The sequence below is a fragment of the Polypterus senegalus genome, chromosome 4 (assembly GCF_016835505.1).
Source record: "Polypterus senegalus isolate Bchr_013 chromosome 4, ASM1683550v1, whole genome shotgun sequence".
NCBI lineage: Eukaryota > Metazoa > Chordata > Cladistia > Polypteriformes > Polypteridae > Polypterus > Polypterus senegalus.
The window spans coordinates 54482149-54509443 of record NC_053157.1 but is presented as its reverse complement, the minus strand read 5'-3'; the positions used below and the strand labels follow the sequence as shown (position 1 = coordinate 54509443).

Here is a 27295-nt window from a genome sequence, read left to right as displayed (position 1 = left end):
TTTGAACTTATTTTTTTTCATCCTTTGACATTTTATTACCCAATTCATTTAATCTAATTATGTAAGGGGGAATTCTTTGCAGCTGACACAATGTTTTCAGCCTTACTACTGACATTATGAAGTACAAATAAAATAAATATTACATAAATCAGTCAGCACAGATCAGGTGTAAGGCAAGATAATAATAGCACTTACCACGTCCAAGCTATCAATTGTCTGTAGCTGGACTTGACACAAGAGTGTGATTTTTTCAAAGCTGTCTTCCCAGGACAAGGACACCCTGGCATCTCTTGAACTGACAAACATGATATCCACAGACTTAAACTCTTTTGGACAAACTGAGAAACAGAAGATAAAAAGAAATAATTGGTTGATTTCTTTAATTAGAACATGAAGGATTAAATTCAGTCAAAAAGTATGGTGTTCCATTATAAGCTCAATCCAGTATAAGACATGGTTGCAATAGTCCACAGAAAAAATAGATAACCTTAAGTGTCAGTTCAAAGCTGGTATTTATGAAGCTAGCAAATGAATTATTTCATCTTTTTATTCATCTTTACAGAGTCTTTTCTAAATCAGCACTATAAAAAAATGCAACAATTCTTCTGTACAACATCATTACCAAGATGTTTTCTAATAACCCTTCGAAAAACAGTTTAGATATGGGACAGTGCAGAAATCCAGTTTAAACTTTTAAAGTAAAATAAGAACATTTACAAAAGCAAAGATGTTGTGATGTGCATAGTATTACATGCTAAAACTTTTGAAAGGCTTCAATTTGATAAATGTACCTAATTCATAAACGGTCGCAATTAAAAATACTATTTGAAAATATGTACAAGTCTGACTTAAACACAGATTATTGTTACAATGAATAGCACAAATTATGCATATAAATTTGGTGCCTCAAAAAAATTCCAAACCTATCAAAAACGTTCCTTGTTGAATTAAAAATAATATAGTAGGATTTTTATCCTATATTGCACTAATCTGTTGACTAGTGGAATAAATAGCCAAAGTTTTAAAGAAAAATAAGTGTAATTGAAAAATGAGTTAGTTCTTCTGTCTCATAGCTTCAGAGGGGCAACCTGGACATTGTCTGTGCAGATTGTGCACATTCTCACCATATCCATATGTTATTGTCTGAGTACTCCAGCATTCCCTTATCTCCATAATACATACATATGGACTGGCATCTCTAAATTGGACCAGTATGGATGTGGGAGTAAGCATGCCCTCATATATACTAGCGCCTCATCCAGGTTTCACTCCTTGTTTGATCTCCATGATGCCGACATATGCTCTAGCTTTTCAGCAAACCTGTATTTGAATCAGCATGTTTGAGGAAAAATATGAATATAGGAATTAAAAAATGCATGAAAACTCAGAAACTGAAAAATGGTACTGCAATTATGTAAGACAAGTGTCTACTGCAATACGTCAAGTGGTTTTGTCCATTCCCTTGGTGGATAATTTGCAATCAAATAATTTTTGCATTCTGTATGAAGAATAAAATTTAAGATGTGTTAATCATTGTGAAGATGTGAATAGAACTTTAGAGCTCTCAGGGAAAGCTGCCTTTTTATTTATTTCTTTATTCAAACTTTACTTTCCCCCAATTCACCCAAAATGTCTTTCTACAGAATTATGTTTTACATTCCAATTTCAGTTGCTTTGAACACTAAAACAGGTTTTCTCACAGAATCAACTTGCGCTCTGACATGACAGCACCATCTCCATGCTTCACTTCACCAATGTTTACTGTGGAGCATTAGCAAATTTATTTTGTATAATGTATTTTAGTCTCATCAGAGCTTTCCTAATTTGTAGCCATGTGGTTTTCAAACTCAGTTCTGAGGGCTCCCCATAGCTGCCAGTTTTTTGTTCCATCCAACTTCTGTTTTTAATTGGACACCTAGACTAATAAAGCAGGTTTTTATTGCCCAGTTTCTAAACTTTATGGAAATTACAAAACTAGGTTTCATAATCTTTTGGTAATCTAGAATTTAACAAGTATTTACGCATGTTACATGGGAATAGTTTAGTGCTTTTCTTTTCCAAAACTTACTTTAAGATTTTTATTAACATCATGATTTTTATTTTATTTTTATTTTCCAGTTATTGAATCCACTATTTATGAATAAGCATGTTAGTTTGTAGTTAATGCCTACTGCGCTTTCATTCAGCCGCTGGCCTCTATAGAGCTTTTGATGCTTTTTGTGGCTTGTCTTATAAATCTCGTACTTGTATGTTCATCTTAGTTTTAATGACAGCACTAATGGGGGGGATTGGGCACAATGCTGTATTTGTTTAATCATTCCATTAATCTATGTATTAGTCATTTGCCTATCTACTCTATAACCCTGGCAAAGCTTTTTCTTGTGCCTCCCCATAAAATGCATTATTTGACTAAACATCCTCATCAAGACAATTGTTTTTATCTTGACATTTTTAGTATCACTTTATTTGTAAGCAGGATGATGCCAATCAATTGATTAAATTTTGTCTTGTATAATTTTTTTGGAACAGGGCTGCTAGAGCTCTGAATATGTAATGTATGGAATCTAAATTTTTGAGCTTTCAATCCATCCATGGATGTTCATTCTGCTTAATCCAAATGCAGTAATAGCAAGGAGCTGATGCCTGTCCTGTCAACAGACTCCAAAAAATATTTTTCTTCTTCTTCTACTAAGAATTGTAAAGCAACAGAGGGTGTTTATGTTGTGCCTTGATACTGCCCTAAACATTTTATGGTAGTAGCAGACAAATTCAATCTTTATTGAATGGAGTCACAAGAAAGAATTTGTTCAGTAAACTATAATTTAACAACAAGAAAGCAAGAACAAGCTCTAATATTTTCAAACCAGAGTTAATCCCAGAGCGCAGCCAACATTTTGCCAACACATATATGAACTGGTGTCTCCCCCATCTCATCAAATGCCATATTCATAATGTCTGATGCTTTGTTTAATTTTGACAGCCTTTCAAACTGAAAAAAAAAATTCTTGGAATTACATGTGGATTTCTGCTGCTCACCTAGTTCCTACTCTGTACAGTATATGGAAAACAAACTAGTAGTAACAACTTGAACCTAAAGCTGGCGACACTGGTTGTCTGTGTTTTCATGTAGAGAAAAATCCAGTAATTGATTTTTTTTTTGCATTACACTCTATTTTTAATCAGCTGCTTCAATTGTTTTGATTGGTTTTGCCCTGAATAGTACTTGCTTTTATGGAAAAATAACATCGTTAAGGGCACTGGCCTAATGATGAATTACAAGTATAGTTAGGGCTTATGACCATGTCCAGCATGACTTTTCTTCACTGTTCTGGAAAAAAGCAGTCGACCCAGAAAAAGATGGAAGAAACTGGAAAAGCTGAATATTCTCCACCACTCCAGTCATGTATTTTATAATTTTATAACCCATCTCACACACACATACTCTGGCCAGTTTAGAGTCCTAAAGGATCTTCGGCACAATGTAAAACAGTGAAAAAAAAAATCAACACAATAAAAAAAATTAATAAGGAAAGCTTGAGCTGCTGCTGCAATCTCTTCTTTTGTCTTCATAATGTAAATTCATTACTTAACTAATGACAGAAAAAATGTTTGCAATTCAAAACACGAGGATTAAGGTTATCAATCAGGTACTTTTGTTATCAAATGTGTGATTCTATACAAAATATGTAAATGATCAACCAATGAAACAGAAAAAGTTCATTGAGTCTGGAAGAAAACAAACAGGGTATACAAATAGCTAGATAGATTCATTATTTTATTTTCAATCTGCTTAATCTAATGTAGGCTGTGGCAGCAACATGCCAGGCTCAACAGACAGGATACTTAATCTTTTCCAACTTCTTCCAGCCTCTGCTGGGGAATTCCCAGATGCTCCTAAACCAACTGGGAGATAAAATCTATAGATGGATAGAAGGGTCAAATATCCTATTGTTACCTGGGTGAACCATCATGTCAAGCATAACAAGGTAAATAATCACATCCTGCTCGTCCTCACATCAAACTAAGGAATATTTTTAAACAGCAGCTTACCTCTTTGTTCCAAAATCATCTCATCAGTGGCCTCTGATTCTCCCAACTGGTTCTTTGCTTTTAACAGAAACTTATAATGATTCTGATCAGTTAATGCCATAAGGAGACATGTGTTTGTTTGACCATTTAAAGCCGAATGGCAACTTGTACTATTACCAGAAATCCTGAAAAAGAATGGAAATGTCTATTTTTAAATAGAATCTCGCACAAAACTTTCCACTACTCCTTATCTTAAAACATTCTACCATCTCCCACGAAAGGAGCTTGTTAATAATTTCATCAAAACATCTAGCTATGGAAAAAACTAACTGTATTTTACTGTATTACCCAAATCTGTAAAGCACAGTGGATGGAATTCTAATTATTTATGTGAATCTAATCTGATTCAGATCATTTATACTACTTGTTCAGATATATCATCTTCACCAGTACCCTATTCACATACCATGCATTATATATATATATATATATATATATATATATATTAAATATATATATATTAAATATATATATATATATATTAAATATATATATATATATATATATATATATATATATATATATATATATATATATATATTAATATATATATATATATATATATATATATATATATATATATATATAAATTAAAATAAAAAATAAAATAAACAAACAACATGTGAACTGGACCAGCATCACACTTAGGGGTGACTGCTATTTTGCACCCTGGGTCAGCTGGTAAAAAAAGGCAGTTTTTTTAAGAAACAGTTCTGAGACAAAATACATATATGTGAAATCAGATTATAGAACTGCTAATTTATATATTTTTCTAGGAAACATATTTGGTGGGGCATATACATGCATAGGACTTGTAGCATGGACAAACTATTGTGAACGGGGATAGTGAAATAGTGAAAGACTAATTATAAGAAAAGAAAATTAAACTGAGAAAGAAATAAAGAAAAAAATGTCTTTTTTTTTTAACAATGGGATGTTGAAAGAGTCACAATGGAAAACCACCTATGACCAGCTGTGCTTGAACTGACCCTAGCTTTATTAAGTACTGCTGGAACAAAATTCCAGAACCAACATTAACACTATTGCTGTGAAACAGATGGACTAGTAAAATTATATAACTGCTGCTTATCAATTATACATAAATTAACATGATAATTATTAAGGTGTCAAGTGGAAATGTTACATTATAAATTTATAATAATTATTTTATACTCATAATAGGCTACTTTAAAAACAAACCTAAAATGTGAAGCAGTGTGGCCCAGTGTTTAATGCTGCTGCCATACAACTCCATGGGACTGGGTTTAAATCATCACTCAGCCCCTGTCTGCTCAGGTTTTCTCTTCATGTCTGTGTATATTTTTCCTGATGAGCTTTAATTAATTCTCTCTCTCTGTCTCTTTCTCTCTCATTTGTAAACCATTTTCTGGGTTCAACTGGGTTGGCCATTTCCCCTGCTCAAAGATGGATGCCTTTCCTGGTGCCAGCCTCCTTTAGTCACCTTTGATAACACACATGGTAACCTCATGGCAACCCCAGGCCACAGGTGTAAGATTTGATCAACTGACAATTCTTTTTTTGGCCTACTGTGAGTGAATAGGTGAGTTGTTTATGAGGATATATAAGTGCAGTTGGCACTGAACCAGTGCCTCATCAGAGACAGTCTTTTAAGTTACTCTTTAGCTCATGACTTTAAAGTGGACTAAACAGTTTCAAATGACAGATGGACAAATGAACTTAAAAACAGAAAAACAGTAAAAGTCCATCACCTCAAGAAGATCAAGTCATCTATTCTCTAAAACCACTTATTCCTGCAAGCATCAGGTGAATGACAGGTACAATTCCTGGACAGTGTGCCAACCTTACAACAAACACACAAACATACTACGGCCAATTTAGCATCACCAATCCACCTAAACTGCATATTTATGGGAGAAAACCAGAACACTTAGATAAAACCCACATGGGCACAGACAGAACAGGCAAAGTCTACAAAGGAAAACCTGGCATTTGATCCCCAGCTTCCTTGTTGTGAAGCACCAGCACTACCACTGTGCTACCTGAAGAAGTTAAAAAACATTTTTTTTTGTATGTGCCCATATAATTATGATGTTTCATTCTAGCAGTTGGTTTGGGTTTAAATTAATTTCCAAAACAAACATACCAGCTAACTACAGTATACCCAAGGAATACATTTTTATATCTTGCACTCTTTCAATACCAACAAAATAATGATTGGGGTTACAGTTTTAAATGTACGGAATATAGAGGATTACAAAATAAGTTGAATCAGAAGCTTTTTTTAAGACATCAGTAAATCATCAGAAGTATGTAAGGAACAGCATTACCGTTCTATAATTTCATATACTGTTCTTCTTAAGCCAAGCAAATGCGTTGGTCGACCTTTATTCCACATACAATTAATTGTCTTCAAGTCCCGTGTTTCACATGTCAGCTGATGATCATCGGGTGGATCTGAAAAGAGTAAAATTCATTGAATCTGCCTTTTCATATCAGTATCTTTTGTTAATGACTTTAAAGTGAACACCTGCTCACATGATTGTACAGGTGTTCTCTTAACTCACTACACCCTAAAAGTATTTTCTTTATTACTGGATTCATTTGATACTTACAGCCAACAAAGATGACTGTTCCATCAGATTCATTTGGATCAGCATTGCAGATGATATTTGCTCCACTGCTGCTAGAAAATGGTTGATTGTATTTGATGATGGCTTTACTGCGGCTGCCAAGGTCAATCAGAGGAAGTTTTTCACTCCCATACATAATGCTTGTAATAGAATAACCACTTGGAACTATGCAGCAGAAAGTCATATTGGAACCCACAGGTGTAACCGAGTCTAATGGAAGCACCAAAATCTCAGAGCGCTGTTGTTTATCTGCTCCTACAGTGAGCAACAAACGATACAACATTATAAGAAACAAATCTACATAGTAGTGACCAAAACAAGTAACAAAATTCTTTACATAATGAAAGCAGTTATATTTTAGTATGCTCATCAGTTATTAATTTTGACCCCCAAGAAGACAATGAAGATACCCACACTTGAATTACATGAATCCGCATTTCCAAAAATCTTGCAGAACCTTATGTGTAACAGGCAGAATGGTGGCACAGTGTTTAGCACTGTGGGACTTTGGAGTTTGTAGATGTAAACTTAGCCCTGTTGGGTTTCCAAGGGGGCAGCCAGGGGGTGCTGCTGGGACTGTGGAATCCTGATTCTGGGTGAGGTGAAAGACCATGCTTACAGGACACGGGAAGTACTCCCGGGTGTTACATAAAAGGAGACAGCTGCCTCAGCTCCGACAGCCAAAGTAGAAAATACAGAGGAGAAAGCTTGCTGGGAGGAGCTGAAAAGGCAGTGACGAGGAAAGACAGGTTTGCTTGGAGCTTATTATTGTGCTCAAATGTAATTGTGGTGTGGGAATCACATGAATGAAGAGTTCCCCAAAATAACGAGTATTTGTGCTTTTTTACCTGTGTCTGAGCCTTTGTGTTGTGTGTTTGCGGAGCTGGAGCACCCCCTGGTGGCCACAATAGAAAGATAAAAATAGAACATACCACTTTAATACAATGTGTATTACAATTTTTGTTGAGATAGTCTTCATCCTCAAAAAGTCTAAGTGAAATTAACTCAGATCACAATTCCAATTTAAAGCTACATAGTTTGACAAGGCAGTGTTTCTATTACATAAATAAGAAATTAGGTTTTTGAAATGATTATTTTTTTTATTATTACATTTCAGCTTTGGATAATGTTAGTCATATGAAGCAAATAAATAATGTGATATACTGTACTATATTCAGATGGTATTAAACTTAATGATGTCAATAACTGCAGAGGAAACATCAGTGTTATAATAAACAACCAAACTGTTACAAAATTTTGCATGCAAGGTCTGAAGCAGTGAAGGAGAAATTAAAATGTTTAATCATATTCATAACAATTCCTTGCTCAGAATATTCTGGTATAATCCTATAGTACACAGTGTGCTACAATCCTATAGTATACAATAAGAAAATTATCCTGATTACCCACTGTAGATAATGTTACATACAAGTAGTATTAAAGCATGGTATTTTTTTTTTACTTCCTGCTGTATTTGGTATCTGTTCTAAGACAAATATCACTGCAATATTCGGCCCATCTTGCCATCAACAAGTCCTGATCAGACAATAATGCTATATTCATATTTAATAGAATAAATGTGAAATAGTTGGAAATTTCATGTAAACATTCTTTCAGGGAGTAACTGCCTTTGGGTAAATGTATTTGTTCTTTTTACTTTATTTCACCTTATACAATTTCTTGTATTAGAAACTTGTTAGTTTTTGCACACCCCTTGGGGTCAGGGCACAGGGTCAGCCATTGTACAGTGCCCACTTGAGCAATTGCAGGTTAAGAGTCTTGCTCAAGGGCCCAGCAGAGTAGGATCTCTTTTGGCAGTAACAGAGTTTTGAACCAGCAACAATCCAGATATCAGCGCAGATCCTTAGCCTCAAAGCCACCACTTCACCCATAATTTAGAAATAATGGTTACCAAATTTTCCCAAGTTGTGATGTACCCCTGACCGTTACCCTAATTTGCTTATCTAAAATATGGCATTGTATTTGGACTGATGTGTCAATAGACTCATGTATTTACTTTGTATTCTATTTTCAAAGAAAGATGAGAGAAAATCTTTAATTCTTCGTAATATAAATCAAACAGCACATCAGCAAAAATGAGTACAAACAAAGCATCTTTTATACCGTTAAGTTGTCAATATGCAATGTACCCAAAACACTTCCTGCATTATATTATAGGACTACTTACCTGGGATTGTTGTTAATGGGCTCCATGGGCTCCACACCTTTTTAGTCAGAAGAAACTTATCTTGGCAGATGCCACGGATCTGGACAGAGTGCGAAGTGCATTCCAAGGGCATTGAAGAAGTCCAGGTCAATTGAAAAATTCTGCCAGCATTTTCTAAATGAGCAAAATAACTCCCCTAGCAAAAATATAAACAAAAAAGAAAAAAACTACTGATTAAATTTTAAAAATAACTTATAGTATGAATTTGCAGTTTTTTCAATGCCACTCCTTACATGTTGATTTGCGGGGCCCTAGATAGTCTAACAGGGACAAAATTAAATCTCAGTTCACTGCTATGTGGTATAGCAGGTCCTCAGCTCTGAACAATGTGACTGGTTTATAAATAAATAAATAATTTGATAGTTGGCTTGATCTCCATGGGTGTGTATGTTTGAGAAGCTGCAGGAGGTTGGTGAGGTAATTAAGGCACAACACACTTGCATGTGAGTGCGCGGTCCTTTTCAATTGCTTCATCGGCCTTCTGTAGTGTGGAATTGGGGAGCTACACCCATGGAGATCTATAAGGAGGAGCCAGTAGGAGAAAAAGGATAAAAAAACACAAAGCAAAAGAAAAAAGAATGGAGGTTAAAGGCAGGAGTGAGAAAGGCAGGAGTGAGTGAGAATCAGTGCAAGACTGGAGCAAGCAGGCAGATGGGAATGGAATCCCAGGAAAGAGAGTGTGGCAGATGCATAGGAGGGGGCTGTGGTATTGCTGCCGTGGAGCAACCATGTAGCAGGAGTGACCATTATGCTCAGGGTGTGCTCTCGCCAGGAGGACACAGCGACTGGCAACATTATAAGTGGAGCAGGGCTCGGCAGCTCCTATTGGAGACACGGGACAGAATAAAAGGTTGTCTGCTGGATGGACAATTCTCCATTCTGCAGAAACTGATCAGGATAAAACAGAGAGACGTCAATTTTAAAAGGAAGGCATCAGGGCTCGGAATAGTAAAGGATAGTTTCCTACCCATGTGTTTTTAACCTCATTTAAATGGAAATTTATTGGAACTGTATTTAACCTCCACTTATTTTTTTTTCTTTTTATTATTTATTTATTGACTGATGGAGCACTGCTCTGCTTTTTGGACACAGTTTGTTTTTTATGCAAGTTTAAATATAAGCACTATGCTCACTTTTGCACCCACCCCTTGCTTTCTGCATTGTTTCCTCATCCACTGGCTCATCACTCGGGTACACTATTGGCACTAGCTGGTTCAAGAGGCTCCCCAAAAGAACCCGATAGTGTGGGGCTGACCTACACTGCCACATGCTATTTATTCAAAATTCTGCAAAAAGGAATAATACCTTAGTTCCAAACTCAAATTCAAAAGTAAAAGTTATTTATGTCTGCCATTTTTAAAAAGAGTCACAAATGACCAATAAGACAACCAATATTATTTAGTCATGTTGTGCACATTAAATATGACATTGACTAGGTATTACTCATAAAGCATTAATTTTAAAATGACAAGAGATAAAGGCTGCTCTACATTTAATGTTCACAAATGATTGTATTGGGGTCTGAATAAAGTAATGTAATTATAGCAAAAGCACATAAACATATTTTATTGGCAACTCATTCAGCTCCTGCAATCACAGGGGGTTCGTCCACCTTGAAGAATTACAGACAAACTTAATACTGGTGTAACTGTGTTTGCTTAAAGTAAACACGGTGACTCAACACAAGGCAATTTGCAACCCATACACATCCCTTTTCAATGGATTACAATTTTGAATCACAACTATTCCCGACCCAGGAGTTATGAACCTGTGTATTACAGCAATGAAAAACAGCGAGTTCTGACTGTTCAATCCAAAAGCTTTGAGCTAGTGCCTTAATAAGCATATAATGGTCAATAACAAGCTGGAAGTGCACAGTTAAGTGGCAAAAGTTGAATACATGCTAAAACCGCATTGCTAATGCAGATTTTATGTCATTCTAGTGAGTGAACTCATTTTGTGCAATCCAGACCAAGCACTGTTTTAATGGATTTTGTCTTGTGTAGCAACCTGCTATATATATTACCAATTATTTATTTATTTTTACTTTGATTTGAGACATTTATTCACCTTGATAAGCTCCAAGAACACATGTTTACCAGGAAATCTACTATGTGATTGATTGATGAACATACAGTTCCAGGCTCCAGGATATCATGTGATTTTTTCTTCTATTTAGTAATGAGTCCCAGGAGAGTGATCTGCTAATACCATAAAGAGGCTGACTGATATCAGTGCTCTTAAAAGAGCTTTTTCCTTGGTATTACAGAGTAACACTTTATATTACTCAAAATAAAAATACTGTATTCTAAAAAAAAACTAATGAGAGTTTAAAGGGTCAACACAAATAAAAAGCAACACTAATCATTAGTTGCAAAAATCATTCCTTCAATAAAGGCTACACCATTTCGTTTTCATGAAACCGTTTGAACTGATGCATTATATAAATATTAAGAAAATCTTTAAAAGAATGCAACATCAGAAGATCAAGATACTTTAATAAACATAAAACATAACTATATACACACCAATTTAAAGAAAAATTCCAATGCATCCTTTAAAAGCATCTAGGCACTTTGACACTTACATTATAAACAACTTGCATTTTCTCAGTCAATAGAACTTGAATTTGATACTCCATATGTAAACATTTTGAAAATTCATCTGTCCAGGACACTGACAGAGTCCATAATGAAGTTATATTTAGCATCACCTTTTCAGGAGCAGGAGGAATAAAAACTGAAATGACAAATAAAGAAGTCAGTGTCTACTGATTCAATCTGTACACATAGAATGACAGAAAGAGAGTTTTTTAGTGTCTTTGGCATCTTCGTAGTGTACTTTTAGCATTTGGACATTCCAAGCTGACTTTGTTATTAACTTGAACATATGTTAGAAGTCTTTCTCATAGTAGTTTCCCAGAATAGAATAGGATCCTAAAACAAAATATGTCATAATTAGGATATGCACCTAGGCAAGGCTCCAAACCAAAACCAAATGTGCTCTGGTTTCCTTCCATGGACATTCAGGTTTGGGGATTTGATGATGCTAAAATGACACTAGTGTATGTGTATTCTTGTATTCACCTTGCAATGAACTGATGCCCCGTCCAAGGCTCATTTCTGCCCTGTGCCCGATACTTGCTGGAATGGATGCGTCCCTGGATTGATGGATGTAATCATTAAACATCCACCCTTTTCAGAGATATTGTGGAAAGGTATCCTGGGAATTTAACGAATGTTTCCGGCAATTCAGAACATAGCAAAGCCAAACATTGTTTTCTCACCATGATGATATCTCTGCCTCCAGGTGGAATCTTCCAATTTACATAAAGTACACGCACAAGTATAAACAATACACTGGCATAGCTGTAGTATCTGCAGGCGCACGCATTGCGTGAAGTATAAACCTGGCCTTGGTCTGTTCCATACTACCAAGCAGTCAGCAGGGTTTGGGTTTCCCACCCCCACCCCCACCCCGGTATTTCATAAAAAGATGAAGGATGTACCTTGGAAGTAATAGTGAAAGGAATAGTAAGCAATGAAAATCTACCCAGCTCAGTGGTTTTGTGGTTATTGCACTTGGTAAGCATGCATTGAAACAATAAGTTAGAATTTATGCATTTCTGTGCAGTATAAGAGTGCACTCAAAAATAATAAAGGCATTAAAATGTATTTTATCTTTGATGACAGAAAATTAGCAATTGGCCAATGGATACATTTCACGTGTGACTAAATACTTTTAAGAAATCATTTAATTATTTCAGCATTCAAGGAAAATGGTACAGTTTCTCAAACTCTGAAAGTTATTGCACAAGAAAAGTTCTTCTTTATTAGTGTTTAGCTTGACAAAAAAGTTAAAATCAAGTATAACAAGTTATGTTATTATTTGATAAGTATAATAAAAACGACTCATGCAAGCAGATGAAGTCTGCTGCTTTTTGACCAATAAAGGACTTTTTTTTTTTTTACTTTATTAGTAACCTATACAATTAGCAGCCATTTACAGTATTCAAGCAACAGTAAAAAATCATTGTAAGAAATAACAGAAGAAATTAATGGAACTGTTATGACCACTCTAAGAATTTGGTATACCGAAAAACAGTAGTATGAGACAACACAAAAAAGGTGAGAAACTGCTTACCAATGTCCTCTTCTGTTACCAAAAAATTACTGGTTGCAGATCCCTGGCTATTACTTTCAGTAATGTTTATTGCTTGTGAAGAAGGAAAAATAATGAAAGGAAATGTAGCTGTCCTCTCTGTAGTTGTTTCACATTTGCTTCTGTAATTACAAAGCAACATTATATCAAATAAACACAGATATAATTATAAATAAACATGAAAATGAAAGCATTTTAATATGCTTTAAAAGATCCACTGTTGCTCATTTTAAATAACCTTTTAAGTACGATGTTAAGTAAAATACCTAAAAGCAATGATATGAAAATGAAATGGCATCTTTTATTATTTTTAATGGTGTTGCTGCATAATGTTTTTACTTCATAAATAACTTACATAAGCCAGATATAGTATAACCATTTTCAACACTTGACTAAGTAATTATTATTATTATTAACTAGCTGTCCCCCGTGGCTCCACCCACGTAGTAGTGAAACAGGACAAACTTTTAAAAATCAACAAACAAACAGGTACAAACAGGTGTCTCTAAGGAAGTGGAGGCATGGTATGCTCCAAAATATGGCCAAAGGTGGACTGATTCAAATGGAGGCTAGGACGTAAGTGAGAATGGCCCCACCTGGCTCCCCAATCCTGACATCATGCCTGCTAGCGAACTATGATACTTAGTGCAACGAGCAAAGTCACAAAATCAACTAGAATGTTCAAGCAAATTATAGAAAAAAACCTGATCTAAATCCATTAAGCAGTTCTGCCATTTCTGAATCCTGTGTGTACAAGACAGGTAAGTACATTAAAATGATTATACTATTTAATGTAAACATTCTTCATTTTTGAGCTGTGTTGGCATATGCTGTTGAGATGATGGTGAATATTGTCACATTTGCTTCCATTCTCTCATAGCTAGAAACAAGCTGGTTTAAGAAATACCTATGAGGGTCTGTGAGTTTGTTGAAATGGAGAGAGATGTTTACTACTGTACAATCTTAGCATAAAAGGGAAAAGGTTTCAGCAATTTATTAGGAATTATTATATTTAAATATTACATAAAATTTCTAATTTTAGGGTTTTACCATTTGTTATAACTATGAAAAATATAAAAAAAATTATTTAGTGTAGGTCTTTCTATATTAATTATTTTCATACCATTCATTTATTTTGTTCAGGCAAATTATTCAAAACAATAGATATTAAATGGCTTATAGGGTTATTATTTTCATGTGTACAGAGTACAGTGAAATTCTTACTTGCATGTGCTAATCAACATACAGCACATTACCACTGGAAGAAAAACAATATTTATTCATCTTTCCTTCTGTATTTAGACCTTAAGGGTGAATCATGCACTCCACACCCAGCGCCAGCTCGGTATGTCATCAAGGTTGTTGAACTTGAGGCTGGCAGGAACACATTTCATGGATGCATTTGGTGATGAACCAGTTAGTTAGGGAAAACTAGAGTAATCAGTAGACAGCCCAAGAAGACTGATTTGTTAATGTGATGAAGAGAGCCCATGCATGTTGGATTGTTTTAAAATCCAGTGATAATTTAATTTGCTGTTGATAGCAGTACTCATGTAAGACATTACTATTGAGTAACTGTTATGAGTAACAAGAGTAATGCATAGATTTCAATGATTGAGTGATAAAAAAAAAATACAATATAAATATTTTAAAAGCAACAATGGTTTGAATTTGTAGGGATGGAAAAAGCTGGGACTGGATGTTACCAGCATACAGGACATCATAAATGGGTGGGGAAAACTCTTTATTAGAGCTGAGAGGAGTCCATGTCAAAGGACTGAGGGAACTTAGAAACTGGAGTGGAAAAGATGTGGAGCAGAATTCCTTTAGTGGTTTTATTCTTAACCCAGAGCAATGTTATACTCAGATACAGAAAGACAAAAGCCACACTACTCAGATTGACAAAGGGTGAAAATTGGATGGTATTAATAATAAAATGATACTAAAAGAACATTACTATGTTCCCAACCAAATGCATAGCAAGCTACCACTTCTAAATATTGAAGCCAGATGATTTATTTAACTTAGTCAAATAAGACTAGGTTAAAAAAAGAGAACTTCCAGAAAGTTACAAAGAGAATTTGCTGATTTCAACAAGCTAGGAATATTAGAGCAGAGATGTATGATCTCTGACCTATATTTTTTATACTCCAGACTGGTAAGTCCTTCCACCTTAAAAGGACTAAACAGTCATACAATATTCCCATTTCACTGGTTTCTCAATTTAAATCTTAAAGAATTTCAAATCAGATGAGCATCTAGTATCAATGAATTGTATTTATTAAAGTGACCAGTGAAAGGCAATGCAATATATTTAGCTGGAATCTTTCAGAGATTTCTTTGATTCTAAAATGCAGCTCAATGGAATTCCAAAAAACATGAAGTTTGCATGTAAGTCAGTAATATGTTTGTTTATCGTATTCATAATTCATTTTATTATCCCTTTATGTTTAATTTTTTATAAATGCACTGTTGTATTGGGCTTTGTTGTAATGTGTATTAGACCTTTTAGCTATATAATTGTGTGAATGTGTGCACTGCTCTTCTTGGGTGTACATAACAAGTCTTACCCTATGCAGACTTTATATATGGATTCCAGGTTTGTGCCAACCATAGAGTTCCAGGAGCAGCTGATGTTCGTCAGGTCATATGTTACACACTCCAGATTAGTGGGGACTATAGGAGAATATAAAAATAATAAGAAGAAGTAGTTCAACTAAAAAAACTAAAACGCATATATTTGCTTTTCAAATCATATCAAATCATAGCCATTTCTTACAAAAAACATCTTTTTTTAGATTAATTCATGGAAGGTATTTTTGCTGAAATAGTCATTGAAATATTCTATAAACAAGAAAAAAGAAAAACAGTCATTTAGATAGACAAACAGATAGACAGAAATATGGAACTTCTATAAAAAGACTGCCGCTGGCACAGCACCCAGTCTGTATAAGCTACAAAAATGTCTCTCTACTGTTGGAGGAGCAAGTCAGATTATGTTCTCTACTGCTTGTTCAAGTACCATTATCAAGTGAAAGAGTACTTAGTGCACTGCTAATCTGGGTCACGACATTAGGGTTCGAAAAGGTACCTCCAAACATTCAAGAGATAACACCAGGTTTACAGAAACTACAAATTGTATTTCGACTTTCTCCAACATTTAACATACTTTTAATCAAAGGCAAAAACTGCAATTGTTTAAAAGCAAAAATCATGTTATAGATAAAAGGCAGACAATGCATTGGATAAAAGCCTTATGACTAATGTACGTAAACCCTGGGCTCAAATGTCAACTATCCTGAATGAATGTGAGACTAAAAATGCATATTACAAGCATGTCTTCATTATGTCAAATTCTTTTTTTTTTGTCTGACAGTCAGACATCACAACAATAAGGTGACCACATGTAATAATATGACTAAGAAAAAAAATAAATTTACCTGATACACTATCTTCCACCAGCAGTGAGCACAGCACAACAAGTACTTTCAAAATTGGAAGTTTAGATGGCATTCTGGATCTTCTTTAAAGTACTTAATCTTCAGATTTACAGATCACAAACTCCAGTTTGATTCCCCCTATCCTATAAATAACACAAAGTTCATCATTAATGGATACAAGGAAAAGAGAAAACTTATTTTTGTCCACTTATGTTTTTTGGCTGCTCCAATCAGTCTTATTTTACCATTTGTTAATATCACTAACTGAACCGTAAGTTCTGTTTTCGCTCTTAGTTTCCAAAAATTGGATTTCCTCTTGACCCATTTTTTTCACAAATACCGAATACCTATTATGCTAAAAATGTTTCATTTTATATTAATTAAACTATTGTTAATACGGTGGATAAATGTTGAACAAGGTTAATTCTGAAGATGCCCATGAAGTCCAAATTAAACAAGAATGGCTAAAATATTTCCCAATTTTCATAAATAAAGATTTGTACTCCATTTAAGCTGCTCTTGAAAACTTTCGAAATTCATTTCAACATTGGATATAAAGGCAGAGGAAACACTGAGTGGGATGTAGTCCAATGCATAGCACATCAACCCATCACCATTTAACTTAGCTTTTAACTTAGCTCATTGAGATCCACCCAGATATACCAGTGGAGCAGAAGTGGGGGGGTGTAGTTTGGAGAGAGAGATGGGACCTAGATGAAGGGAGGAGGCTTAAAGTGTGATGGTATCATTAGATGAGCAACAGACAAGTCACCCTGGGAGATGACAGGAGATGTTGGCAGCAGCGGTTTGAATCCAGGATGCGATGGGCTGTGTTGGAGAAGGAACCTGACACATCAATATTTTTAGATGTGCAGGACACCATGGGGGCCTAGGAGGGAATGGGAAGTGTGGTTTAGATGTACTTTACAGGTTGAGGATATGATAGACTGCGACTTTAATGTATCCCATTGTCCTGACAAGGACATAGAGAAAAGTGAGGAAGGACAAAAAGGTTTTACCTCTCCACCAATTGGGATTTTTATTTGTGGGTGGCGTTGGTTGCCAGGGCATTTTGTTCCTAGAAGCATGGTGTTGATAAATAAGTGGAAAGAAATAAGTAACGTAAAGATCATATTTTTACAACAAAGACATAATTAAAATATGTATGTCTTCACAAAATGCTCAATAAAAATGAATGCCAATTTTTTACTGAATCACATTTTTCAACTTAAATCTGTGAAAGAGGGCAAGTGTTGCAGCAATGCATTTGCTTTGCTGTTGAAAGAGACAGAGTGTGTTCTTTCCCAACATTAGACTTGTTTTTTAAAATACCTTAAAACAAATGAGTTTTACATGGAAGGCGGTTCACATTTAAGGATTGCAGTTGTTAAAATCTTGCCACTCTTTAGTTGCTGGAGTGGTTATTGGAAGTGAATCACAGTGCTTTACTAATGCCAAGATTGTTTTCCATGTTTTTAGTTTGATTCCAAGATGGGCAGTACATTGCATGTGTAGTGCAAGGTGATGGTGATTTTGGCAGCCATTCACTGTAAACATTATTGATGTTCTAACATTGAAACAACCTGCTCTTAATGTCTGTGCATGTGCAGTGCTACCAATATACACACAATCAATATAATTTCATGATTTAACAATAGAATTACCAGAGCCTACGAGAAAACTTGTAAATCCGGCCCATCTTAAATCCATTCGCACCTCCCCGTCTGCATCTTTTGTCCTGTAAATGTGACGATTAAGACAAGCAGCAAGCAGCCTGCTATTCCATCCCCCCACTGTCACAAAACATTCACAAAGTTCTCCCAGCTCATGCCTTGTTTGATTACCTGGGAGTGAAGTGCTAGAGTTTTAGAGTGGAAATAATAGATTGTTACTTGGAACACATGCATTTCATGTGTGTTCCATTTCTACAGTAATCTGTGTAAACACATTATTAAAACAGAAACTTTTTCAAATTTTAGTAATAAATGTTATAAAATGTAGGCATAAACTATAGAATGTGTGAAGCCTGAAGTCCAAAGATCAAATAAACACTTTCACAAAAGGTTCAGACGATACAACAGCTTCCGTGGCATAGCGGTAAAATTTGCTGACTTATAATCAAGAGTCCCCAGTTTGATCCTGACTGTCTCCTATATTTACTGTTTTCAGTAGTGAGCTGCTCTAAAACTCCAGGACTTCACTCCCAGATAATCAAACAAGGCATGAGCTAGGAAAACTTTGTGCATATTCTGTGATGGTGGGGGATGGAATAGCAGGCTGCTTGCCTTAATTGGCACATTTACAGGACAAAAGACGCTGATGGAGAGGTGCGAACGGATTTAAGGTGGGCCGGATTTACGAGTTTTCTCATAATCTCTGGTAATTCTAGTGTTAAGAATAAAATTTCATTTTCTCACAATAAAATTCCCTTTTCATACTTTTTATATATCTTAAACAAATTTAAAACTGCCAATTCGACAAAGATAACAGAATCATCCAAGACAATCTAATAATTTCTAGGATGACATTATAAAGTATGATATAATTTTAGAACATTGGAATATCAACAGGAATAAAACATGAAAGTAAACAAACCCTATAGAGCAGTATTTCTCAGCCACTGGATCATGACCCATTTTTGGGATGTGGGCTCCCACTACAGGGTAGTGAGTTGTGATTGTTTAAATTGATAATGGGTCGGGGTGGGTCGCTGCTCTGATAAACGCACTCAATCCCCACCCTGCTCTAACGATCGTGCTTCATCACCAAGGGGAAGTACACTGATGACTGTGAAGATAGTTGTATAGGAAAAAGTGGGTCATGCTAACAAAAGAGTTGAGAAGCACTACCATGGACAATTCGGCTCCAGTATACCCCTTTTGAAATTAATCTAATTTACATCAAGATAGTTGCCACAGTACCTTCACACCCCCTCCACTCTCCCAAGAAAGGTTGTTGGTATATATTACTGGTTGCCAATTTTAATATTAAATGAAAACACTACTCATGTCATTAATATCTCGATTTTCATGTGCATTTAAAGACTTACGTGAGAATTAGGTATCTTCCTTATCATCTAAAAGAAAATCTCATAGTATCAAACACAAAATCATCTGCTTGTGTTATGTTTAATGATCATATGTTATGTTTGCATTCTTTAAATAGCTGAGATGTGTTTTAAGCTTCTTTCTGACAAGATTGACTGCAGCTCCCTAGGGTGATAAATTGCATATGTGCTTAAAAAAATTAACATATTATATTTTTGGACACTTTTTAATAGAAACAATTTTAAATGCCATAAACATCGGGGTGTGGCACAATGGTGCAATGGCTAAAAGTACTACCTTAGAGACCCAGACTCCTGGGTTCAAATTCCACATGTGTGGAGTCTGCATTATCTTTTTATGTCTATGTACACTAATTTTGACCTAAATCCAAAACCTATGCAAGTTATTTTTATTGTTCAAATTAAATTTTCTTAGTGTAAGTGATAGTGAGTTTGTGATGTGTTTTGGGAGAGAGAAGAGTGCCCCATCCAGGGTTGGTTCAATCCTTGTGTTCAGTTATTAAGACCCTATTTTGGTTTAAAGATATTTGGGTAATAACACAGATTACTGGAACACCAGTAGTGCAGTACTAGAATGGATTTATTTCGACAAATTGTCATTACCATACAAGTGTTGTAATGAGATTTTTTTTAAAATTTTAATTCAAAAAATAACTGATCATCAAGATTTCACATGAATTAGAAAACAGCACGGGTAGATCGGGATGAATGCATTCAAAACCAGATATTTTTTCAAACAATAAATGTAGTGTGCAATGTTTGCAGCAAGGTTAAACGTTTAATAACAATAGTTTAATCACACAAGCCACAATTACAAGTCAAACAAAAACTGTCAAATAACTTTAATTATGATGAGAATACATATATATTCAAATAAATTAAAATGTAGATTATACATTCTAGAAGTGTGTACTGTATAGGGCTGCAATGATTAGTCGACATAATCGACTACAAAAAATTGTGGACGCAGATTTTTTATTGTTAACGTGTCATAAACAGAACATTCAATAGAGGCTCTGGTCACAAAGAACCACATTGGTTTTTGTAACTGCAATGCACTACATGAACATCTGGGGCAGTATCGTTTGTTTTTGTTTGTCAAGACTGCATACAGTCCTACCAACGAAGAAGAACGTCTGAGGAGAAAAAGTATGTGGAGGAAAATAAACATGGTTGCAATGGCGAGTAGGATAGAGGAGGGGTAAGGAGATGGAAAAAAAATTGTGACAGAAACTTTCTAAACTGTGGGAACACTTCACCAAAAAAGAAAAAAAGTTGAATGCAGATTATGCAAAGCGGAGCTTTCTTTTCACGGCCTCACCACCGTGATGCATGAGCATCTGAAACGCAAGCATCCTGGAGCTGTGATGCCACCGTCTCTTGAGAGGTAAGTTTTAGCAAGTAAAGTTGATGTCACGTGTTAACATTGATGTTTGTACAATAATGTCTATATCTAGGTTTCGACAGTGATAGTTAACCCTTAAACCGACACATACTTGGGGGTTAATGCACCCCTGGATGTCAAATACTTTTTAGCTGCACTTTTTAAGTAAATGTCACAATTCACAAAGAAAATGTGAAATTTTAATGGAATTTTTTTTTTTTCCATGCAAAGAGCATCACAATTACTGCAACACTGATCATATTACACACTGCAAATGAACTGTAAAAACTATAAAAAAAAAACTACTGTAACAATCTATTATAATATGTTCAAGGTGCAAATGAAGCTGAAATTCAGTAAATCACTGAGCCAACTGCACTTGAACTGGCAGCGCACAAACACACAGAGATAAATGCTGATGACTGCAGGCTTGTCTAGTGCAGCGGCTGAATCCCAGAGACAGTGGTGCTGCAGTTCTTCCGGGGCTTTGCAGTGGTCAAGAGCTGGTTGCTCAACAAATGTACGGCATTGATTGATCAGCTCCGGCGTGCTGGCAAATTGCCCTGTGAAGCAAATATAGCTGGTTCTGGGGTTCAATTAATGTACGTCGCCGAATATATTCGCCCCCTGCGCGCTAGCAAATTGCACTGAGACACGAAGACAGCTGGTTCTGGCAACTTAAAAATAGTTAATTCGTTATTAGATACGGGGGTCTTCCCAGACTGTCTTAAGACTGCTGTAGTTAAACCCCTGCTTAAGAAACATAATCTTGACCCCTCAGCTCTTGAAAATTTTAGACCCATCTCTAACCTGCCTTTCTTAAGTAAAGTGCTGGAGAAGGCAGCCATTATGCAGTTAAATGACCATCTAAATAAACATACTATTCTTGATAAATTTTAGTCGGGTTTTAGAACAAATCACAGCACAGAAACTGCACTCGTTAAAGTAGTAAATGATTTGCGAGTGAACGCAGACAGAGGCCATTTATCTGTTCTCATCCTCTTAGATCTGAGTGCTGCATTTGACACCATTGATCATAATATTCTTAGAAATCACCTTAGTCAATGGGTGGGCCTCTCTGGCAAGTGTCTTAAATTGGTTTGAATCCAACCTGACAGGGGGAACATTTTTTGTTAGTTGTGGTAATTACAACTCGAAAACACATGATATCCGATATGGTGTTCCACAAGGCTCTATCCTGGGTCCGCTGTTATTCTCAATCTACATGCTTCCGTTAGGTCAGATTATTTCAGAGCACAACGTGAGCTACCACAGCTATGCTGATGACACACAGCTGTACTTATCAATAGCACCTGATGACTCCGACTCTCTTGATTCACTAACACAATGTCTGACTTGTATCTCAGAATGGATGAATAGTAACTTTCTCAAGTTAAATAAAGAGAAAACTGAAATCTTAGTGATTAGCAATAATGGATACAATGAGGCTATTAGAAGTAAACTGGATACATTAGAATTAAAAGTCAAGACGGAGGTAAAAAGTTTAGGGGTAATTGTTGACTTTAATCTAAATTTTAAATCGCATATTAATCAGATCACTAGGACAGCATTTTTTCACTTAAGAAACATAGCAAAAGTTAGACCTCTTATATCTTTGAAAGATGCTGAGAAATTAGTTCACGCATTTGTTTTCAGTCGACTAGACTACTGTAACGCACTCCTCTCAGGACTACCCAAGAAAGACATAAATCGTTTGCAACTAGTGCAGAATGCAGCTGCTAGAATCCTAAATAGGAAAAGAAAATCTGAACACATTACTCCAGTTTTGATGTCACTACACTGGTTACCTGTGTCATTCAGGATTGACTTTAAAATTGCGCTTATGGTTTATAAAGCCTTAAATAATCTCGTCCCATCTTATATATCAGAATGTCTGACACCTTATATTCCAAATCGTAACCTTAGATCCTCAAATGAGTGTCTCCTTAGAATTCCAAGAACAAAACTTAAAAGAAGTGGTGAGGCGGCCTTCTGCTGCTATGCACCTAAAATCTGGAATAGCTTGCCAATAGGAATTCGCCAGGCTAATACAGTAGAACACTTTAAAAAACTGCTGAAAACACATTACTTTAACATGGCCTTTTTATAACTTCAATTTAACTTAATTTAACTTAATCCTGATACTCTGTATGTTCAAATTCCTCATAATAACTACTCATGGTGGCTCTAAAATCCGTACGGACCCCTACTCTCTTTTTCTGTTTCTTTTTCCGGTTTCTTTGTGGTGGTGGCCTGCGCCACCTCCACCTACTCAAAGCTTCATGATGCTCCAACAATGATGGATGGATTAAAAGGCAGTAGTCTACGTGACCATCATCATCAAGCCCTTCCGTTAGAACCTTAAATCTTAAGAGGACTGTTTCATTTATGTTAGGTAGAATGCCCAGAGGGGACTGGGCGGTCTCATGGTCTGGAATCCCTACAGATTTTATTTTTTTCTCCAGCCGTCTGGAGTTTTTTTTTGTTTTTTCTGTACCCCCTGGCCATTGGACCTTACTCTTATTCAATGTTAATTAATGTTGATTTATTTTGTTTTCTTATTGTGTCTTTTATTTTTCTATTCTTTATTAGGTAAAGCACTTTGAGCTACTGTTTTTATGAAAATGTGCTATATAAATAAATGTTGTTGTTGTTAAGTGAATATAATTTCAGTTATCTTTGCCGTGTTTGGAGCTATAGTAAACGAGTGAATACGAGTATCTGAGCTGTCCAAGTTTTTTTTTCTTCTTTTTTCATATAATATTTGAGTTCATATGAATTGGAAACCATCTCTAGCTAACGTTAGGTAACTTGCGTTTTGGAGCATATCAGTAATTAGCTTGTTACATATTTTAGTCCAATAATTTTTTATTTTGGCATAATATAGTACATGATGTGATAAACCACAACACTTTTTCTTCAGAGTGTGATGATTAAAACATCTCTTTCTGTCTGAAAAATCATTATGTATTCCTGCTACCTCTACTCCCTCTGAGCATCTCTTCTCAGCAGCTGGGAACATTGACCCAAAGAAGAAAGTGTCCAAAAATATAATATGTTAATTTTTTTCCATTAACAGGTGGACAGACGTGAGCAGATGAGGCACTGGACCCCAGAACAGGGATCTAACGCTGTTATTTTTTATCTGAAACTGGGAATAACTGTAGATGTGAGTGGTGTTTTGAGACAATTGAACTGGAAATTCTCTGATAGGGATGGATAAAACCTAACACACAAACGCTGTCGAACCTGCCTTATTCGTCTCATTGTCACTTGATTTTTTTTTTTTTTATTCAATTTTTTTATTTTTTTTATTTTATTACAATCCATACATAGCAATCAAGTTTTTACAAAAAAAAGAATTATGTTAAGAACAGATTGATCCCCACCCCTGAGAGAGAGAGCAAGCCAAACGGTGTAAGATTTAAGGCTTGTAAACATACCTAAGTTAATAAATTCTCTGTGCTTTATAAACTTATTTTAAAATATTACTGATTAGATCCTGCCATGTTTTGAAAAAAGTCTGTACGGATCCTCCAACTGAGTATTTGATTTTTTCCAATTTCAAATAATATAACACATCGGTTTCCCACTGACTTAAAAGAGGAGAGTTTGGGTTCTTCCAGTTTATCAGAATGAGTCTGCGTGCCAAGAGTATAGTGAATGCAATCACAATTTGTTTGTCCTTCTCCACTTTAAGCCCCTCTGGAAGAACCCTAAACACAGCTGTTAATGGGTTAGGAGGGATTGTGAGTCCAAGGCTGTCTGAGAGGTAATTAAAAATTTTTGTCCAGAATAATGTTAATTTGGTGCAGGCCCAGAACATGTGACCCAGTGAGGCTGGGGCTTGGTTGCAACGTTCGCAGGTTGGATCATGTCCTGGATTTTTTATTCAATTTTATTGAGTGTTCCCGCTTACGCTGAATTAGTATGCGCCTTACGGCCCGTGATGTCAAAGACGCACTGACAAAAAACAGAGACATAGGCATATACGATATTTGGAATTATTCATTTTATGACCTTATAGTACATTTCGGAAAACATTGTGGCACAGATGCAACATTATCCATATTCATTTGCGTACCTTCTTGCGGTTGTAATCAATGACCATGTTTTTTTTTTTATCCCCCCGATCTTGCCCAGTCTGCATAGGACTCCAGGACATGCAGAGGAAAGAATGTTCCTCTGCAAGATGAGCCATGAACACTCTTCTTTTCTCAGTGGACCGTGTGCATGCCTTGCACAGTACATGTGCTTTATAGCACAAGCAACCGGCCACCCGCGTGCTGCTGCTAGCACTAAATAAGGTCACGCCTTCTGGTGTCAGTGCGCAGCACCAAGGGAAAAAAAAGAAAGATAAATACAGTATATGAGACATTTTGAAGAAATTATTGTATGACCTGAATACTACCAATCAGAAAACATCATTGCACTAATGCAGTATTAATTGAAAACAAACAGATCGAGTGTAAATTTGTTAAAAAGTTAGCTTTTTTACTTTTATTTTCACAGTCTCGTTCACGCTCTCTCTTCCCTCCTGATCTGACCCTAACTAACTAACAGCACCAGCATAAATTGTCAACAGGTATGGCGTTATTTCAGTGCCACTATTCTGAGCACACGTAAAAAAATATTGAGCGCACTTAAAAAAAGATTGCAAGTGCAAGTGTTGCATTTTGAGGAGAAATTTATTTTGAGCGTACAAAAGCTGAATTTGAGTGAACAAAATTCATTGCTGCGTGCAAAAATGTATTTCAGTGTTTAGCTTATCCATATACACACACACAATAGCACCCCTTCTACGCTCAGGTTTTCATTTGCGCTTGCTTTCGCAATGTGTTGCTAGCTCACAACATTCTCTGCTGCGGCTCAACTCTCTGTACACCGTTATAAGTGTGCCACAAAACCAACCAATCACAGACTTGGTTTCAAAAATTCTGATTGGCTCTTACGGTCTCCAATCAGCTCGCTAGCTGCTGCATTCCGGAAACAGTCGAGTAGCTAAATCAACTAAACTCAATTAAACCCCAATTTGCGGATAATATCTTTAATTATTTTATTTTAAAATTGGGGTTTAATGGTTTAACTGAATTGCTGGACTATTCGGACTATCTACGAAACTAGCAGCTTGATGAAGACACGTAAATCAACTTCAACTAGCTGCTGCATTCGGAAACAGTCGAAATGTAGCTAAATCCAACTAAACTCAATTAAACCCCAATTTGCGGATAATATCTTTATTATTTTATTTTAAAATTGGGGTTTACAAAATGCAACACTTGCACTTGCAATCTTTTTTTACGTGCGCTCAGAATAGTGGCACTGAAATAACGCCATAAACAGGCATCACATCTCCAGGATGCTTTAATTTCAGATGCTCATGCATCATAATGGTGCTGCCATGAAAATAAAGCTCCGCTTTACATAATCTGCATTCAATTTTCTTTTCTTTTTCGGTGAAGTGCTCCCACACTTTAAAAAGTTTCTGTCTCAATTTTTTTCCATCTCCTTCTCCCTACTTTATCTGACTCACCATTGCAACCACGTTTATTTTCCTCTACATTCTTCTTCTTCTCAGATGTTCTTCTTCGTTGGTAGGACTGTGTGCAGTCTTGGCAAACAATAAGGTCTGACCCAAACGTTTGTGTAAGTGCATTGCAGTTACAAAAACCAATGTGGATCTGTGTGTCTGGAGCCTCTATTGAAGGTTCTGTTTATGAAGCGTTGACAATAAAAAATCTGCGCCAACGATTTTTTGTAGTCAACATCGTCGATTACGCTGACTAATCGTTGCAGCCCTACTGTAAATACAGTGCTGAAAACATTAATCCAGAGCATCACTCAGACAACAGTATAGACACATCTCGTGTAAGCATTAGACCTGAGGACTACTTGGGCTATAAAAGTGCAAACAGCGTTAGTTGGTTGCTTGGGAAACAATATACTATAGGCATGTCTTGTGTAAGTGATAGGCCTGAGTACTACCCTGGCAACGATGCAGACATGTTTTCTCCAAGCCTCATAATGGCGTCACATAAGAAATGTTTTTCAGCAGCCCAGGTGTTGCATGTTCTTGACAGTGATACGAGCAGTGATGACGAAGTGAACATTTCTTCAGGCAATGAAACTGAAATGGACAGTGAAATCAAAAATGATTCTGGTGAATCCAAACGTGAAGCTAGTGATCAGTCTGGATAGAAAATCCACAAGGAATCACACTACTATTGTTCTGACTGTGATGTTGGATTGTGTATGTCTGCGTGCTTCATAATATACCATACAAACGACACATTTTGACAGCATGGTATTAGCATT

The 27295-nt window shown here is 35.8% G+C and overlaps 1 protein-coding gene across 3 annotated transcripts in view; it reads right to left on the bottom strand.

Moving 5' to 3' along the window:
* lifra (LIF receptor subunit alpha a) overlaps window positions 1–27295 on the bottom strand; it is a 138768-nt gene that overhangs the window by 33366 nt on the left and 78107 nt on the right. For all 3 annotated transcript variants that reach the window (XM_039750645.1, XM_039750647.1, XM_039750646.1), the window contains exons 2-10: window positions 16530–16672; window positions 15660–15765; window positions 13072–13211; window positions 11516–11667; window positions 8890–9064; window positions 6684–6956; window positions 6399–6525; window positions 4051–4214; window positions 196–338 (exon numbers count right to left, since the gene is read on the bottom strand). In XM_039750645.1, coding sequence (XP_039606579.1) covers window positions 196–338; window positions 4051–4214; window positions 6399–6525; window positions 6684–6956; window positions 8890–9064; window positions 11516–11667; window positions 13072–13211; window positions 15660–15765; window positions 16530–16602 — 1353 coding nt within the window. In that variant the 5' untranslated portion in view covers window positions 16603–16672. The remainder of the gene's footprint in view (window positions 1–195; window positions 339–4050; window positions 4215–6398; window positions 6526–6683; window positions 6957–8889; window positions 9065–11515; window positions 11668–13071; window positions 13212–15659; window positions 15766–16529; window positions 16673–27295) is intronic.